Below are 21,003 nucleotides of genomic sequence, written 5' to 3'. Positions count from 1 at the left end.
TGGATGGGCTTCCTAAGAAAATTTCACTGATCAGTTTGAAGTGTTAAAAATGGTTCTGAGTTGAACATGGCAATCAGTGAATTAAAGTCCATGGTTTACGTCTCATTGCCACAAAATTTTGCTGTTCATTCTGAGGCCATGAGTTTATTATGAGAATGGTGGTTAATCCTACTATTTGATGAGAGTAGCTCAGGAGTTAATTGTGGGGGCTATTGACTGGCTGCTTTCACCTTATTGTATCATTTGAAAATGAAAGACAACTTAAGCAAATATTCCTTTTATAACTTTATGGGATTATCTGATTCAAATAAAAAATACTTCTGTGCTGAAGCTCTTCTAGTACTTTTCTGAATAACAGAAGTAATTCATTGAGATAATTTTTTTGGAGTAATGAGTATTTTCAATATTAATGATCAGTGATTCTACCAGTTATATATATTGGTATTTGGTGCTTTTTTATTACTTTTAACAAATAAAAATAACTAACTTTTAAAATAGTAAGAATATAATATTTTAGTACATTTGTAATTAGTAATCACTAGTTGTAAGCACCTAATGATTCAGTATATTTATAAATAAAAATATGCTTCATGTGACTTGTGTGTGGTTTATTACCTATCACTTGATCTCAGCATATTAAAATGGTATTGAAGTAATTTTTATCTTAGAGTAAATTGCATTACACGAACATTTAAGGTTATTCAGCTATACACCTGTTCCTAAACAGCTAAACAGAGTTACAAAAAAAATTGGATGCTGGAAGAAGTCAGATTTACCATTTACATAAGGTACTTTTGTAATGTACTTTATCACTTGGCAAGTTATTTTGGATTATTTGTTGAAAGTAATGCTAAGTCTAGTCCATGCTAGAATAACAAATTAATTTATTTCTCCAATAATGTTTACCACAGGTTATGATTACTGGTAGGCCTGATTTCACAAACAACTTTTTAACATAAATTATAAAACTAATCTATGTCTAACTTACTTGAAAATATTTCCTTGCTATCCAGTTAAATAAATATGTTGAGTGATTAACTTACAAACTTGATCACTGACAAATATATGTACTACTCCTCACTGGCTAACTCACTAACTTACCCAGTCTGGCATTTTTATATTTTTCTACTTTTTTAAATACTAAAGGAAGCATTGATATTCTGCAGAGGTCCAAATTTTCATGAAACTTTTTGGCACACTAATCCTTATTCACATAAAGACAAGCTACTTGTATTAATCAAGAACAATAAAAATATAGCCCATAAAATTTCTCTCTTCCTAGAATGATTGTGATACATTAACTTTTTGAGATTGCATACATTTATATTGGATAATGTCAAACTTCACCTTTTAAGATGCAGAAAATCCTTCTCAGATTTAATCTTAATGTGCCCATGAAATTAAACTTATTATTTTCAATCCTCAACTGAGCAAGAACTTTCCCTAACTTATCATAAACGTTATCTGAGGTCTTCACATATGTGATTATGTCATCTAAGTAGATTAGTATGATGTTTAAGGATAGTTCAGAGAGAGTACACTTCATTAGTCATTTAAATTTAGTGGTTTCACAACATAATTCAAATAGTAACACGAGTTACTGCAATCAACTTCCTGCAGTAAGGGTTATCTTCTAATGACTTGCTTTTTCAACTTTTACTCTTAAAATACAGTGTTATAAACCATTTTCATATAGAAAAAGCATCCAAAGTAAAGTCAATCCTTTGGATTGGATAGGCATCTTTCTTCATTCTTTTTTTTGGTAGTTCATGCTGAACCTTGTGGACTTATTCTTCACAAATACAGGAGGTGATGCTCAAAAACTACTACTTGGTTCTATCACTTTTTGTTCTTCATGACTTTCATCTTGTTAAAATCTTCAAAATATTTTGGGGGTGGAAGATACCTGGGTAATTAATATATTAGTGCTGCATCTCTAATATCAATCTTAAGAGATAGTTTATTTCTTTTACCCAAGTCACAATACTCACTTGAGAAGATTGTTTATATTGCATAAGTAAATTATGTAATCTGTGCACTGATCAGCTCTAACATCCTTGCAGCTCCATTCATACAGCTCTTGTAAGTTAGGTGATGAATTGTCCTTGGGTAGGGATTTGAAATCAGATTTCCTACATTTTGCATCAGAGATAACTCTTTCTGATGTTTTTTGATGTAGAAGTAACACATTTACAGCTTCACATTTTACAATGTCCCATTCAGACTTGAATTTCATGACTTATTGTGTTCATGACCCTAACGATGACATATTTATACCTCAGATGCATAAGAGTTCTCCACTCAGTAATTTCTCAGTTCACATTTGAGTGTCTAACTCTACAGCAACCAAATTTCTAGAAATAAATTTACTTCTACTGAGTCCTGGTTTGAGTATTTTGCTGCCTTTCCTGTTGTCATTCTAAGTTCAGCATCTGGTGTAGTAATTTTCTTGTAGCATACAGGAATTTCCTGGTCATAGACTGCAAAGCTATTTGAAGCTAGTCTAACTTCACATCTTTGTTTCTGCATGAAGTCAATTCCCAATATGCACATTTCCTCAATAACCACACATCATGAGACAACAAAAAAGTTTTCTGTAACAACAGTAACCTCCAACTTTCCTTTTGTTTAAACTGTATTACCACATGTTATTTACATGAATCTACCTTCTTTCTTCATCCCTGCAAGCAATTTTTCACTTTTTGTTACCAAATTGAGTTAAACAGTTGATCAACATACTTCAAGGCATTCCCTCAATAAACCCTGTACAAATTCTTGTACTGGTTTCTTTAAATAATGAATTACTTATCTAATCTGGGGCAGATGTATTATCCTAAGTTCAGCTAATTCCTGTTTCTCCAGTGTTTAGTTAGCTCTTTGTTGTTTCTTTGATTTGTTTTAGCTCAGAAACTCAATCTTGGATTATTATCAACTGTTGATTCCTTACGATCTTGACTGTAATGGCCATATTTCCCACATTTATACCAGTTCCCTTTCTCTGACATCCTTTAGGGAAATTTTCATTCTCTAAAAGATATTATCTATAGTTTCTAGCAATACGTTATTTCAAGTTATACTTGAAACACTTATTGTCTTGTGGCTATTTCCTCTATTATGTGTAACTAATTCTTTCAGCTCTTCTGGACAATCATCAGGGGAAATTGATGTTTCAATTGTGTTTGAATTAATGATTCCATGAATTTTAAATGGTATGATTTCAAGTTCTATTACCAACTAGAGAGTTTCATCTACTTTTCTTCAGCATAATTCTCATATCCTCCTATTATGTGGCATCTAAACTGATCATGTAAAAACAGCTCCATCATTTCATATGGAGAGTTTGAGTAAGATAATTAGGTAAGTCTTTTCAAATCTTCCACAAGTTTGGATAAGGCCACTTCTTTCCTTTGTACCCTGCTCTGGAACATTGCTCGTGTGTCATTACAAACCTAATGGATAAAGCAGCCACCAATTTTTGATAATTGTTATGTCTCTCAGCTGTTGCCAAATGTTGTTAAAGCTATTCTTTTTAAAATTTGCAGGAAGGTGAATAACTTGTTCACTATTCCACCTGTGGCCTGGCATGGCCAGGTGGGTTAAGGCATTCAACTCGTAATCTGAGGGTCATGGGTTTGAATCCCCGTTGCACCAAACATGCTCACCCTTTCAGCCATGGGGGCATTATAATGTGATGGTCAATACCATTATTCGTTGGTAAAAGAGTAACCCAAGATTTGGAGGTGGGTTGTGATGACCAGCTTCCTTCCCTGTAGTTTTACACTGCTAAATTAGGGACGACTAGTGCAGATAGCCCTTGTGTAGCTTTGCACAAAATTAAAAAAAAAACAATTTCACCTGTACACTTAAAAATTATTTCACACTGAGCCTGATGTGTTTCTGTCATTGTCCTTGGTTGAACAGTTTTGTTGAGCTAGCCATCTAAATTTTGGAACTGGATTTGATAATAACATGGCAGGAGTAGTCCAGGAAATTTCTGCTTTTAGATATGGCAAAGCCAATGCTATAAAAGATGTAAATCTAATACGTTTTTTATGGTATATGGTGTTGTAGCTTTGAATTTGTGAGAAAATGCAAAAGGAAAAAGTACAGCCCACATTTTTACAGTTATTTGATTTTTTATTTGTTGTTAGATATAGAAAATTGTTACAATTTAAGTTTAATGTGAGCATCATGATTCAAATAGTTTATATAGCACAAGTGTTAAATTTAGTAATTTTCAGAAGTGATAGTTTATCACAAGCTTGTTTGCAAATCATACATTGCACAGTTCATTTGTTATGAACTGGTAATTATTATACTATTTCATCATATATCCTAGTGTGTGGAATGTCTAGGCCTCTGCTGGGATATATATATGCATTGCAATTTAGTTTAATATAGACAAGTAGATAGATTTAGGCTACGTGATTGTGAGCCCAGCCATAAAGATCTTATAATGGCATGTTTTAAAGTGAAATTATCACAGACTGTATTGTAGTAATGGAGCAGGAAAAATAATTCATCTTGTCAAATTATGTTCTAAAGTAACTGAACCAGCTTTTATGGACTTTTGACAAAAAGAAATAATTATTTAAAACTCTGAATACAACTGTGGTAACTAACAGATATTTGTACATGCATTTGACTTGATTTAATATATTATTTTAAAACAAGTGGACTGTGTGCTGTTTCTTTATTGTTGAAATTTATTGCCAACAAGTCACAGGTACTAACTGTAAAGAATCATTCCCATACATAAAACCTGACAGTTGTAATTAGGAATATTTGATAACTTAAAATAAAATGCTTCCAATAAACTATGAATATTCATTATTATCATTATTGTTAAGAGTATTATACATTTTGATTGTTTGGATTTTAACAAGATTTTTGATATCGTTTCTGCTATTTTATTATGCAATGTTAAAATTTTAGTTAATATATGAAACTTTGAGTAAATTCGAAAAAATATATTTATTATATGTACTTTTTTAACTGTAAGTAAAGTAAATTGCTAAAATAACTTTTTTAAAGCTGAAAAATATTTATTACTTTATTTATTTTACTCGTTAAAATTATTTCAAGATGCCACCTTCTTCTCTTAAATATTAGACGTTTTTACAAAGTATATGTATTAAAAAAAAGAAACAGAAGGTAATCACAAATCTAAATGTCATCTTAAATGTTATAACAAGATTTATATGTGATCTTTAATTTAGGTATTAAGAGCTCATATATTGCCTTTAACAAATGTGGACTTCAACAAAGATGGATCAAAGTAAGATTAAGTGTTTGAATAAATGTTTGTTGTTGTTTTTAGTGTACTTTATGCATATGCTAGTTGAAAGTTTCCATATTATTCTTGCATCAGTCCACTAATTTTATAAAGAGTTTCTTATATATCTATAGTTTGTTGATCTTGCAAACACTTTCTAAAGGATACCTGTATGAAGAAACTCAGTATAAGATTATTAAAGAAAGAGAGTATCTATAATAGCAAATTTCAGTAAAATATTAACTGTGAAAACGTAATAATAGTAATAGAAGAATGATGCTGAGATTATAACAAAATGGACATTTTTTCACATCTGTACAAAAGCTTTTGAGATCACTTAGCTGTTTTACATTCAGAGGGAAGTTTCCAAAGTCTGAATAATTTTTTTCATAAATATTCTAGATTTGTTACAGGAAGTTATGATCGTACATGTAAAATGTGGGATACCCTTTCTGGTGAACAGTTACTCTCTTTGGAGGGCCACAAGAATGTTGTTTTCACTATTTCTTTTAATAATCCGTATGGGTGAGTAAAATTAATATACTTATCTTTGTATAATATCCTAGAATGAGTAGTAACTGATGTGCTTTTAGTTCTTTAAAATGGAATAAGTTTGTTTTAGATCATTATTATTGTTTCTCAGATTTTTGTGGGTGTTAATTTGGAAAATATTTTACATAATGAAACGGTATATGTCCATAGTATTAATTATATTAAAATTTATTTGAATAGATTTATAGACAAGTAGACAAAATTTAAAAAATTGTTTATTTTTTGTTATAGTGCTTATATATTGTAATATATTATAGATATGGTTGATAGTAATATCTTCCAGTAGCTTAAACTTCTGATTCTTGTTTGGTTACTGTAACATAGATATTGTTTTTCAAATTTTTATAGGGATAAAATTGCAACTGGGTCTTTTGATAAATCCTGCAAAATCTGGGATTCAAACACTGGTGAATGTTACAACACACTCAAAGGTCACACAGAAGAATTGGTAATTGTATTTTGTTATTGATGACAAATATATCCACATGTCATATAAAGTTGGTTCTACACATGCAATTGTTTTGTTTAGTTTAGGTCATTAAGAATTGTTAACATTTAAAAGCTCATTCTTCATAGAACAGTTTCAGTCATTTCATTTAGATGTTCATTAACTCATGTTATAAGTCTTAGATAACACATAATTTTGTTTCAATAAAACCATTTTCTTGTTATCATGATTGTTACAACAAATAAATCTCAGTTTTATATAATCTCAACTCAACTACAATGAAATTTATACAGTTTGTGGTATCTCCTACAATCTAAAATTGAGATTGTTTGAAAGAAAGATTCAATACCAACAGAGGTAAAAATGCACAAAAGTTTATTTAGCATGATAAATAATAAAAATAGAACAAAAGTAAGTGTTCATTGGTGCTTATTGGTCTGATAAGAGTAAATACAAAGTCTTTATTTTAAAGGTTTCTTTTCTGTTCAGTTTTTTCCCCTCCCTATTATTTAATTTAAAACCTAAATCTAAAGTGAAACTTAACTTTTGGTAAATATTAAAACAAAGTTACAAAATTTACATTTAAACAAAATCCAAAATTAAGTTTAAACTAAACTATAGTTCATAAAGGCTAGCAGTATTCCATATTAAAACTGAACAAAATATGACTCAATGCAAACACTTAAACCTTTCTCTCTAAACTTTAAGCAAACAACCTTTCAAAGTGAAAGGTAAAATTAAAATGCAAAATACAATTTAAGAGGTAAAAAATAGCAAAAACTTAACACTAGGTCTTACTACGTTGTATTTGTTTATAATTCTACATATCCTCTAATGCAAGGATAAATCTGGATTTATAAACAAAAACAAGATACCCCCAAAAAACTGTGCTTACACCTGACAATGTATGTCTGTGGTGTGGTTCCCTTTGATCATTCTCCAATTTGTCAATAGAAAAGATAGCTTCTATTTCTGAATGATATGTGCTATTTTCCTTTAAAAAAGTTGGTTAATTGTTTAGGGAGTCCACATCTTTTATGCTCTCAAATGGAAAGTTAAAGTGGTACAAGAGCAACTCTTCATGTCCAAACTTTGAACTCTCAGAAAGTAATAATTTAAAAATGTACCTCTTAACTGAGGGGGTAGCAGGCAAGTAGTGCCATCCTGAATTACAAAATTGACTTACTTATTTTTACTGTTTGTGTATTTTAATGTTTCAGTAAAGCATTGAATAAAATCTGTCATTTGATAATATACAGTTAAATGTTACAACATTATATCACATTTCAACTAGCTTGATGGCATCATACATTTTAGTATTGCAGTGCTATTTTGTATTGTTGTTTCTTGAATTTCTTGCAACACTGTTTGTGGACTACCAGTGCTAACTGTCCCTAACTTTAAAGTAATAGAATAGAAAGAAGGCAACTAGTCAAAACCACTTACCATCAACTCATGGGCTGCTTTAATAAGTAATGAAATTGGATCATTACTCTTATATGAGCCCATGGCCCAAAAATGCAGAGTAAGATTTTTTGTTGTTGTTATTGTTAATAATGGAAAGTATGCAATTGAAGCTTAGATTTACATTTCACACACTACCCTATTGATTGCACTTGCCACATTACCTTGTGTCACATATATTATTTTTAGTGTCCAATACTTTCAATAGTAACATACTTAACATTCTTTTATAATGTTTCTATAATAATTGTACACATACATTTTTGGAATATTAAGCAATTTCAAGTTATGATATTTTTCCTATTCTTACTTACGGAAACATTTCTTATATTGCTTGTATTAATCTTGTTGCTGAACCCATCTCATTCACTTCTGGTTTTAATCTGTTGAGCAATAAGTAAACTGACAAGAAGTCAGCCAGTTATCTAAACAATGTTTTTGTTTTCTGTTATAACAATGTTTGTGGCTCTGCATTTTACATTGTGTCCAATCTCTTTATTTCATCTTTAAAAACTCGGATATCTAGACAAAGTCAGTATAACTCTACCTTAGATATTTATCAAATTCCTTGCTATTTAGCAGACCTCTCCTATTGCCCTAAGAATAGTTAGTTTTGACTGAATATGCAATAGTGTGGATAGGAAGGAGAAATGTTAGATACTGTGACCTCAGATTATTTTATTGTAGATCTGTTGTATGTATTACCCTTTACTTCTACTACTGTGATATTTAAGTTTAAAACAGCTTTGTTTTGTTAGAAGTGGCACTTTCCACATTTGAAAGACTTGCAACCAAGAGGAAAAGGTGGTTGCTGAAGCAAGATTATTGTATGAGAAAGTTGTCATGTAAAGGAGTCTTCTCCTGGACATTAAACTTTCATTGATGCTACAAAAGTCCATGAATACTGTCTCAGTAATACAAATGACTCAGGTAGGAAACCTACCAATGTCTGCTTTACCAAGAATTGCTGTTCATGCTCTTTTCCAGCAGATCAAGCTCAATGTGAGTGAAGCACAGACAACTGAGCACTGTTATTGTGGTGTGGTGCATGACACACCTGAGACTGAGCAGGGCAGTTTGTATAGAATTTCTAGGACTTTATCAGCAAGAGTAACCCAACCTAAACTCTTTTCAAACCACCTGAGAATATGGAGAAAAATCAATGGTGCCAGTAATGCATCGCATCTTTCAACAGGAGCTATGTTACTAGCAAATGAGATGGCAAGCTTCAAATAGTGAAACGGTAAACCCTGGAGTCATCAAGAACCAGCAGCAACACATAATTATATTGCCCTGAACCCAGAGTTCAAACACTCACTTGAGAGTGTCAGAGTCTCTAAAATGTCTTCCACTGTGTATCATAACATTGAGAATATCTCAGACAGATGATTGCTGAAAAGTCATGAAGGAAATATTCTGATCATGACTAAAGTTTTTCATGAGTGAGGCAAAACAAGTCACCCCCACCCTAATGTTCATGGGTGCACTGAAAAAAATTTTAAAGGGAGTGCAGTGGGAGTAATGACTGTTTTCTATTGTTGATGTTTTGTTGTTTGGTCACACATTTGAGTCTGTGGCTGAGAACCTGAAAATGGTATTCCAGTGGATAAAAAGACAGGCCTGAAACTGAAACCAGGAAATTGTATAAAAAATATGCTTGAAAGTGGAATTTCTTGGTAATATTGTGAATATAGATGAACTCTCCATGGGTTCTGTTTATATAGCCAAGGTACAAAATTTGCTTCATATTGTAACCAAGCTAGAAGTTATATTTTTCAGTATTTTGCATAATACTGTCAATAGTTTGTAGCCAGTATCTTGAAGCATGCTTTAGTAAAAGCTTCAGTGTTGCCATATTCACAACAGGACTGAGTTTTTCTTTGATACTGAGTCCAGTGATAATTAAACTGAAGCAATGTTTTTGCAGTTGCAGGATGGAGTAGAACATGCATTTGTGTACATTATTTGAACACTAGCAAATCCTTAGTGCAGTGATGAAAGAATTACTTGCAGTTATGTTCTTAATGAAGCTCTATTAACGCTGCCTTTATGGTAGAAAAGTTAAATTTTCAAATGAACCATGCATCACTGAAATAGTTAATAAAACCCAAAAGAGATGACAGCAAGCTGGATAACAGTACTGCAGGAATATAGCTTAGTCATACAGTATTTCCCAGACATGTAATATGGAAATGGTGACAGATTTTCTTGCTGTATGATAAGCCTTTTTCATTGATTTAGGAGTTCACACCATAGCAATGACATATTATACAGTATGAGATTCCATACTGGATAAATGCCATACCACAGTTATCAGTTTGGGATTTCCAGGAAAAACAGCTGAAGGGCCTAGGTAAAACATAGATGCTCCTTGCTATATAGAACTATAAAACATGGCCATTTCACAGTGATAAAAGTAACATGGACACACTTAACCTCTGTCACTTGTATGAGCAATTACAAGTAGAGAAAAGTGTGCTTTACCATTGTTATCAACCATCAGGCTCAGTGTGTGTTACAGCTGTTGATCCCCACTACTTTGAGGTGTAAGATTCTGCATAACAAAAAACTGGATGACACCAAGTTATTACTTACACTTGTTTTAACATTTTACAGTGATTAAACTGGCTGAATCTGAGTTGAGATATTCAGTGCTGTTGTCAACACTGTGTGGTGTGTGCCACCCAGAGAAAAAACTGGCCTAAAAAAGTTAAACTCCAGCAGATAATTGTTGGCTTTCCTCTACAGAGAATAAGCCCTAGTCTGTTCCTAGAGATGGAATAAGGTTGGTGATATATGCTCTTGGTCATTCTACTTCACAGAGTGGACTAAAGCTTATCCAGTGGTTGAAATGTCAATACATTCAGCAGTTAATGTGTTAATGGAGCACTGAATATCCCAATCTGGAGCACCTGAAAATATTCACATTGATCAGGAGCTAACTTTAACAATCATCTGTTCACTGTATAAAGTATTGTGGGTGATGAAGATGAAAAATTCACCTTATAACATCAGAAAATCTATTGTTTCTTGGGCTGGTTTCTTTAAATACTTACACACCTTATGTTCATTCTGACAAATGAAGTTTTTTCATTCTCAGAATTTTGTCTCCTTGATTTATTATTAGTTATTGATTAATATAGTCTTGGATGTAATGTCTCTGTTTCCCACACCCTTATAGAGTTTTCTTCTATCTGTTATCCCTTTGGAGTAGTTTTTGTTTTCTGAAGACTCTTATCTACAGCTATTAGTAATATTTATTTTAAGTAGCCATTGAACCACCTTCTGTCCTGTAGTTTACTTTAGTTCTGAAGAACTATTTGTCTAATTAATTCTTTGATTTCTTCTAGACTTGCACGAGAAGAAGTTGATATTTCCGTGCTACCTAATTTGACAATCACACAATTCTTAGGTGGTGCTTTTAGTTATTTATCTGTGACTTTAATTTATTTAAGCTTTATTTAACCATATATATTTCTTCGCTTTAGTTTGCACATTTTCAAACACTGTTGTATCTGTGAATTGGTTGCATGCAAAAAAAATCATAATTTCATTCATGCATCTGGATAAAATAATTGCACTATTCTTTCCATATCTTCAGAGAGTTTGGCAAGGTCTCATCTCTCCTCCTTACTATACTCATAAAATTTTCTTTTGAAATTTCCTTCTGATATGACATTTCAAATCTATTTGATTAGGTGGCCATCAATGCTGTCAATTTAAATTTAATTAACATTGTTAAAGTTCTACCTTTTAAATAACCAACAAGGTATAAGAGCTTGCTGTACACTATTCCATTCATTCATGTTGGAAAGGAATTCAAAGTTGGCCTGATAGGATTTCCATGATACCTTTCCATCACAATCTATTTGTTTATCAATTGGCCAGCTAAATTCTGTAATGTGATGAGGTATTTATTTAGCTGAAGTAATCCATGAATTAATGCAGTCAAAAATGGCAACAGGTATAGAAAAGATGAGTTTTCCATGTTTTCAGTTAAGTCTTTTGATATTGGAATTCTTAGGAGGATGCGGAGAGAGGTGTGGTTAGTTGGATCTTTGCATATACCTTATATGTTTCTGAATGTTTAATTCTGGCATTGATGTCTTTCTGTATCTTGCTAATCTTTTTATTATAATCCTTTTGTACATTTGCAGTTACTTCTTTGAGTTTATTGGCATCATCATGTTATGCTTCAATGATTTTGTTTTAATACTTTTGCACTTCTTCAATGTTGTTAATATATTCTTCTTTATGTTTCCTATGGCTTTCTTAATCTTGCATTCAATGAAACTGATTTTTGTTTGTAATTCTTTTGAAAAACTTTCATCTTATTTTTATACCTCTTTTAAATTCCTGTGGCCTTATTATTATTCTTTTATTAATTTCACTTTCTTTTAGACCTTCTTTGAATATTTCCAGTTTCTTACTGGTTTTTTTTTTTCAACTTGTTAATCACATCTAACATTTTACTTTAATTTTACTTTAATTTTACTTTAAGGATATATCATAATTTTGAGCAAAGTCTTGAGTTCTGGCATGGCTTGGTGGTTAGAGAATTTGGCTAGCAATTTGCAGGTTGTGTGTTTAAATCCTATCACTAAACATGCTCAATGTTTCACCTGTTGAGATGTTATAATTGACAATTAATCTCATTATTTGCTGGTAAAAGAGCAGCCCAAGAATTGACAGTGGATGGAGTTGGCTAGGTGTCTCCCTTTAATACATCACTTCAAAATTAGATAGCTATGGAGTAGCTTTGTACAAAATGTTGTTGTTGGGTTCACAGTACAAAGTTACAAGATTGGCTGCCTGAATTCTGTCTGCCATAAGAAAACAAATCCTGGAATTTAGTGTTGTAAATCCAGAGATATTCTGTTGACCCATTGGAAGTCTACCAAAATAATCCTATCCACATGACACCAATGTTGTAATGACTTATACTGATGGGCAGAATTATTATTTTTTTTAAATCCAATGACTAGTCCATGTAAGAGATTTATTTCTTCAAATCAAATTTCATGTTATTTAATATAACTAACAATAAACAAAAGACAAGCTAAATTTACAAATGAATAATGCTAATCTTCAGTATTTTAATACTTCATTGAAATTTTGAAAGAGAAGTTAGAAGTTTACACTGCCAAACTAACTAATACAATAGTAGTAAGTACTGCTGTGTACTCTTATAATAATTCATTATGTATATGAATTTGAACAACTACAGGCTACTGATTAAGCTTAGTTTTTCTGTTCCTGAAATTTTTAATCTTTTACAGGGAATGCAATAAATCAAAAATTCTCTTAAAATATTTCATTGTGAAATTTATACTTTTATCAAACACTGAGAATTAGATATTACAAAGTAATGGCTTTAATTTATCCGGTTTTATTTATGTATCACTCTGCTTGGAAGAGTACAACATAATGTTTATGGATAACAAGGGACCTATTAGTCTATCTATGGTGTTCCATCCTCTACACTAAATCTTATCATCCATATACTTATCGAGTTTTATCTTAAACACCTACCCTGCCATAATTTATATTTGTGTCGCCCTACCATTCTCACTATTAAGCACGAAAAAGATAATGTATCAACATCATCAGTTCCATTAAAAATCTTAAACACCTCTATAAGATCCCCTCTAACTCTTTCTCTTGCAAACAAAAAAACTGAAGAAAAACAAACAATTTCAGACATCTGAACCTTTCCTTTCATGACAATCACTCTATCCCAAGTACTAATCTAATAGCCCTCCTCTGAATCCTTTCTAACAATTCAAAGTCCTTACCAATGTAAGGAGTCCAAGACTGAACACAGTATTTTAAATATGGCCTAACCTATACAATGAAATTATAACATCTTTAGACTTGAATTCAATATATCTGCAGATACAACCTAAAATCTTATTTGCCTTATTACTAGCAACAGCACACTGCTTAGATTGTGTAAAAGTTTCATCAACTACTACACTAAGTTACCTTTCTTTCATAGCACTGTTAAAGTTATTCCAATCTATATTATACTTACAATTCGAATTACGATAACCCACATGTATCATCCTGCTTTTATTATAATCTGCTATTTATAAAGAAATCTGCCATTTCTTTGCCCAACTCACTAAATGATCGAAATCCTTTTGTAAAGCAGTATCCTCTTCTTCACAGCCAGCAACACCAAAAACTTTAATATTATCAACAAATTTTAGTAATTTATTGATCATTTCCTCAACAGTGTCATTGATGGAAATGAAAAATATCAAAGGTCCTAAGGACCCCACCTGCAGGGGCGTTGAGAGATGCAGGTTGGGCCCCAGGGACAGTTATGTCACTAGGCCCCTTTTTGAAGTCTTCATAACTTCATGGTAGATTCATGGGCACATGAAGAATTTTCCTGGTGCGTGGAAGCCAAATGTTTGAGAATTTACATTTTTTGGATAAAAGTATTTTATGAGGCAAAGCAATTTCCTGTAATTTATCCTTAAGTATATTATGAAAATGAGAATACATTATTCTTTATTCCATATTTCCCTGGGCCCCCTACTTAACCCCAGGCCTCAGGACTGTAGCCCTCCAACTTCTCCTCTCATCAGGCCTGCCTACTTGTACTATTAATCCAACTTGTAACAATTCTCTGTTGTCTTTCATCCAACCACTCTTCTATTAAATTTGCTGACATGTATCCCACACCTTTAGAGATAATTTTTTTACAAGCCTATTATGTGACATCTCATTAAATGCTTTCAACAATTATGAATACTAGATTTTATAAATAAAATACTGATATAAATAAACTGTTGTAATTATCAGGCTGTTGCATATGAAAAGTTGGATTTTCATACACAGATTTAAAACTGGTTTTTAGTGGCTGGAAGAGAAGTATTATCATAAATTTGTTAGAATAATAAAGTATATTGTCTGGTTTGTATTTATTTTGATTTTTGTCATCATGGATAAAATTGATAATCATATAATTTTCTTGTACAAGTTCAAGCTTGGTAACAATACAGTGACAGCAGCTCATAATACCAATCTTGCATTTGCTGATGGTACAGCAGAGGGTTGATTTTGGAAATTTTGCTCTGTTGACACAAGTATTCAAAATGAACTTTGGAGTCACCCTCAACAGCCATAAATGAGGAAGAATTGGAGGCCTTAGTTGAATCAGATACCCACCATACTGTGAGAGAACTTGCCAACAAACTTAATGTTCATTATTTGACAGTTTGATGACATCTTAAAGTAATAATTAGGAACCTCAAAAACTGACTGAAAAAGTATCAAACAAAACAAATTAAAATTTGCACCTCACCCGTAACAAAAACAACCTGTTTCTCCATAGAATTATTACCTGTGATGAGAAATAGACTCTTTACAACAATTAATGATGATCCAGACAGTGGATTTACTATGAAGAATCACCAAAATATATGTCAAAACCAGCTCTTCACCCCAAGAAGCTTTTGGTCAGTGCTTGGTGGTTATCAGCATGTGGGATCCATTATTCATTCTTAAACCAAAAAGAAACAATCACAGGAGAGTAATATTGCTGTGAACTTTAAATTATGCATCAAAAGTTGTCACAAAACATCCAGCAGTAGTCAGTCTGAGTCTACCTATCAATACTGCTTCTTGACAATGCTCAACTTTATGTTGTACATATTGCTGTCTAAAAACTAAATGAACTTTAGTATGAAACTTTACGTCATCTACCATTTTCACCAGAGCTTTTCTCTACACATTATTACTTTTTAAAACATCTGGACGTTTTTAAAAAGAAAAAACGTTTGCAAATCAAGTCAATTGAAAGTTCCTTTGAAGACTTCATTGCATCAAAGGATGTCCAATTCTTTAAAGATGGCATTTATAAAAACCTCACTGACAGAACTGTATTGAAGTTTATTTTTATGAAATAAATTAAACAACAAAAATGTATACTAGTTTCATATATTCTTTTAAAAATCCAACATTTCATATGCAACAGATAATAAATTACACTTTTGTTTTACTAAATGAAAAAGATTAAATACACATATACTGATAATTTGTATTTCATAACAAAGAAACACACTATCTTAGATTCAACTGGAAATAAATAGGATGGAAAATAGTTTTCAGTAAAGAATGATAAACTTCCCACATCCTAACTAGTGATTTTTATCTGTATATATATAAATGTAAATGCCTCTCTATTCCATTCTCTCTCTGTGGGTCTGTTCCTCATGCACAGTCGTATCTTCAAAGCTATAAACTCTAAAATTGTGGTACAGGTACAACTTTGTTAAGGAAGTAACATGGACTACATGGCCACAGCTTTGAAGCTGTTTTGAGGCCACAAATGGAGACCAGAAGTGACCAGTATAGTAACTTTTGGCAAATTGGACAAAATTCTAAAGACCTGGTTTTGTTCATAACGTGTGATCAACTGGACTATTATTTACATTTCTCTTCTCTGTGAGAACTTCTCTTAATCATTCTATTTGTGATCAATTATGTGTTAAAATTATTTAGAAATTTTGTGTAGTTTTTATTTGCTTCACTGCTATATTCTCTTTAATTTTTTCCTCCCTATTTCTTTTTTCTACATATACATGCTTATGCTATAACCCTCATTAATTTAAAAAGGCTGATGCTTTCTCTCAAACATGCATGTGCACTCCATCAACAAAATAGGCTTGTTTCAGCTATATCTTTTGCTTTGCTTACATGTATTTAGAATAATAAGCTATACAATGTCTCTACAAAACAATAATAAATAATAATAAAGTTATAATATGCTGCAAAAGACACTTGACTACACAGCAGAAATCAGGACACCAAAAAGTAGAGAATTTTATTTTTGAAACTTGAAATGTCACAAAAAGCACAAGCAAGAAGCAGAAACATTGCACATGGTTTTGCTTTGATTAATATAGCTTCATCAATTTTTTTTTTGCACATTGTTATTTTTATACATTTTAATAAAAATATTAATTAGGTAAAGAAATAATTTTGAATTATTTTGCAAAAATCACAATTAACATAGTTGATTTAATAAAAAAACTCAGGATATTTAAAGCCATTTTCATCTCAGCAACACTAGAGAGTCTGCTAGTTTAAAATAATATTCATTCAGATGCTGTAAAAGGAAAAGTAATATTCATTTTGTTATTCAGGTATACTTACTTTATATGAAAGTGTTAATGAGTATATTTTATTTTTCTCTTTCAGATTTGTCTAGAGTTTTCTGGAGACAGTAACTACCTAGTAACTGGAAGTATGGATGCAAGAGCCCTTTTGTGGGATGTAGAAACAGGAAAAAATCTCATGCCCTTAGTGGTATTTAGATCATGTATTTTTATGTTATTTTAATACAACTATTTATGTACATAATTTTAGCACGTAAATGTTATATTGTTGTTCCCATTGGACCATTGTCCAAAGTTTTAAGAATTATATTGTATGATTACTCATGACTTGAATTATAATCTATCTATCTTAACAGTTATAATAATTAAAGTAATGTAAATGTAAAGAATTGTACTCTGATGTTTTATAAAAACAAGTCCTAATTTGTGTGTGAAAATTATATTTTATTTTGCAGAAACTGATATTCAATGCTAGAAGGATAGATTTGTACATATTTTAAATGTTTGCACTAAACATAACAACAGCAATAAATCAGAAAATATGCTTGTAGGCTGTTTCTTGAAAAAAAATCCTTCATTATAACTCTAATTCTTAGTGATGCTTATAAATTTATATATTATTTTCACATGTTAAGCCATATTTGTTACTTTTTATTTTGTTGCATAAAATTCAGTTGTTTTTAACATTTCCTTATATTTTGATCCAGGGTCACACTGGAGAAGTGATAACAGTTTCTTTTAATTCTTCTGGATCTCAGTTGCTATCAGGATCTTTTGATGGAACAGCAAGGATTTGGGACTCTAGAACTGGACAGTAAGTGATATAGAAATAATGACTTAATATTTATATAGAATAAAATCTATGTATTTAAGTAGACAGTATTATAACAGTATGAAAAAATTATGTTTGGAATGCTTAAGACAGAAAATATTGTAACAACAGTAAATGAAAGTACAGTATATGATGCTCAAGTACATAGTGACTGTTGTGATACTTGTAACAAATGAACTTTGTGATGCTTAAAAGAAAAAAAAAAGACATGTTAGGACAGCAGTAATGAACAAGTTGAATGTGATAATTATGGGCAGTATCTTGGCATCATCATTATCGGTTCAACCATTTGCATAACATAAAGTCACATTTAATTGGAAATTCTACGAATTCAGGAAAAAATGAACTGTGTAAACAGTTAACAACTACGTGTGAGTGGATGATGCTGCAGTAAGGAGGCATACTAAATGTTTCCACCTCTTAAAAAAGTAAACTTTCAAACTGCAGTAGTCATAATTCCCAGGTTGTACACGGAGAGGAGCTCAAGTGCCTTACTAGCTCTTGCTTTATTTATGGTGAGCAAGTTGCAAAAGCTTGTTTATTTGTTTTACTTACAGGAATAAAAACATTGTTTTTAATTATTAAGCTGAATTATTCTTAACATCAAATCAAATAATAGCTGTGAATGGAATCTCTCTTGATCTTCACTGCCTATTGGCCAACTGATCAAACAATAACCAATTACTGTTTTTTTTTTGTTAGGAACATAAAGGTTTATAGACATATTCGAGACTGTGTTTGGAAGAACAGACTTTGTGTTTATTTAACGTACACAAATTTCATGTGAATTTTAAAAAAATGTCAACATATTAATGACTCGTTTTTTCTTTCCATTGCTTTTGTAATTCTGATACAATAGGTACTTGACAGAAACCTTCAGTTTCTGCTGTACTGTATTTGTACTTTGATTTCCACTTAATAACCTGGACATCTTTTGACCATACTTCATGTTTTGTTCTTGTACTTGCCTTAAGTGAGTAAGATTAGAATGTTAAACAAGAACTAATATTAGAATGTACTGTTGGCTCCACTGTTCAAAGTATAAAATGTTTTTGTAGATTTGGTGATAAAATTCAAATGATATCTTGTATGTCACACAGAACATTTTTACACTTTAATGCAGTTCACTTAAACCTTTGGTTCTTTACACATAGTGTTTTAGTCTTTTTCACATAGTATAATTTGCAAGGGATACTGTAGTATTATATCATTACTAGTGTTGTTTGTTTTTTAAATTGTAAGAATCATCACATACTGTATTTTTTCTGTTGTTTTTTTGCATACATCTTTGTCTTGTCTCTGTCTTTGTAACTTATCATTTGCAAGACATTGGGAAATATATACCAAAACTAAGGTCTAAGAATCTCTTACTTTAGTTAGCTTCTCTGCCCTACTAGCTATTTAAAATACACCACAATGCTCAAGTATTGGCAAATTTGTATGTTTGATAAATCGTTGGATACATTTTACTGAAATTCTAAATAAAGATATATATTCGTACAAGTTCATTGTGAGCTATGATCCTCCCATACTCCTCTCCAAACAGGCCTTACTTAATAAAATTTCAACTAATATTGAGCTTAAGACAAGTGAACATGCAGATTTAGGTGTCTGTAATGGGATACCAACAATGTCTCACAAGGTTTTGAAAAAAAAGAGCAATGTCTCACCCAAATATTTTTATATAGTATACCTTTTTTATTTATATTTTATTAATTTTTAAGACATCTTGAAAGTTTGTTTGTTTCAATGTGATAATTCAATTATATCAGGAAAAGTACTTCAAAAGAATGTTTGTTTCCAAATGAGAATCTAATTAAATAGATAATTTGGTAATTTATAGATTGCATTCATCAAGATGAAAAATTACACATTGTTGCAAAAAATTCGGCACTTTGTTTTTTAAGATTGGCGTCTGATTAGAATGAAATGGTTCTATTTCAATAAAACAACTGCCAAACACGTTTTTCAGTCAAATACAAGAGACTAAAATTTTCATAAAAAATGATTGGAAAATATAAAGACCTACTTATATAAAAAAAAAAAAATTTTGTCTGAGCACAAAACAAGAAATATAATGATTCAGTTCATGTAAAGAAAAACTTAAAGCAATTGCCAAGAATTGAAATGTCGTTCGAAAAAATTCTTGAATATTTATAAAAACTGGAGAAACTTTCATGGTCGACTTCATTACTGCATTCAAGTCTTATAGTTATAATTTTTCGCAAAGAATACATCTTATACTTTATCAAAATAATGCCAAATTTTTACAAAACTCTGTATTTGTGAACAGGAATGCAACATCAAAATTTAGTATGTCTTACAGCGAGAGGCCAGTGAAACACTGACCTGCACCAATCTGTAACTAAAATTATTTTTTAGTATTCTAGAAATCATGTATTTTAAGTACAGTTGCAATAGATATACTAATTTGCCCATAAATATTTGGCCAGTCTCTGCTAGTATCCAATATCTGAATATTTGTCATTTACACTGTGCAAAAATGTGAAATAATGGTCGTTTCTTTCACAGATGTTCCCGAATTTTAATAGGCCATGAAGCTGAACTCACATCCTGTATGTATAATTGGGATTCTTCTCACGTGATTACTGGCTCTGTAGATAGCACTTGCCGTCTCTGGGATCCTGGGACAGGTATATATGTAATTTAAAGAAATCAAAAATTGTAATGAGTCCTAATGGTAAAGTAACATGTATTTATTGTACTACATTTTAACTTAACGAAATACCAAAGCTTATTCTTTTCTGTTAAAATTTCATATGATTTAAAACGGTTATTAATTATTTATCCTACAAGTTATTTTTCTACAATAAATGTTAATTTTCCAAAACAAAAATGTATTTCTGATAGGTACTTCCCACCTCTCCCAAGATTAGATTTTCTCGTTTTGTGCTGCCCTCTATTTGCAAACTTTTTTCGAAAGCATGCCACAAGTTCTCAACTCTCTGTTACGTATTGTAATGTCCCCCGCTAGTACAGCAGTAAGTCTACAGATTTATAATGCTAAAATCAGGGATTCGATTCCACTCAGTGGGTTCATCAGATAGCCCGATGTGGCTTTGATATAGAAACACACACAGACGTATTGTAATTTCTTTCGGACGAGTTTCCAATTTATTATGTTGCATATGTTAACGAATTACTATTTCAAATAGCTTAACATTTGAATTTGAATTTAGAAGTTAATTATGCTAATATGTATGAAATTTATAGTATTTGCCAACAAGACTGATATACAAAATTTTCTTTTTGAAAACAAATATATTTTAATATACAAAAA

At 31.3% G+C, this 21,003-nt stretch overlaps 1 protein-coding gene across 1 annotated transcript in view; it reads left to right on the top strand.

Annotated features, from left to right (window-relative positions):
• LOC143247119 (uncharacterized) overlaps positions 1 to 21,003 on the top strand; it is a 57,431-nt gene that overhangs the window by 16,685 nt on the left and 19,743 nt on the right. The window contains exons 4-10 of the mRNA XM_076494634.1: positions 736 to 788; positions 5,220 to 5,278; positions 5,678 to 5,800; positions 6,176 to 6,275; positions 16,953 to 17,060; positions 17,578 to 17,684; positions 20,235 to 20,356. Of these exons, the coding sequence (XP_076350749.1) occupies positions 736 to 788; positions 5,220 to 5,278; positions 5,678 to 5,800; positions 6,176 to 6,275; positions 16,953 to 17,060; positions 17,578 to 17,684; positions 20,235 to 20,356 (672 nt within the window). The remainder of the gene's footprint in view (positions 1 to 735; positions 789 to 5,219; positions 5,279 to 5,677; positions 5,801 to 6,175; positions 6,276 to 16,952; positions 17,061 to 17,577; positions 17,685 to 20,234; positions 20,357 to 21,003) is intronic.

This window comes from Tachypleus tridentatus, chromosome 1 (assembly GCF_004210375.1).
Source record: "Tachypleus tridentatus isolate NWPU-2018 chromosome 1, ASM421037v1, whole genome shotgun sequence".
Lineage (NCBI taxonomy): Eukaryota > Metazoa > Arthropoda > Merostomata > Xiphosura > Limulidae > Tachypleus > Tachypleus tridentatus.
This window is presented reverse-complemented; position numbering and strand designations above follow the sequence as displayed.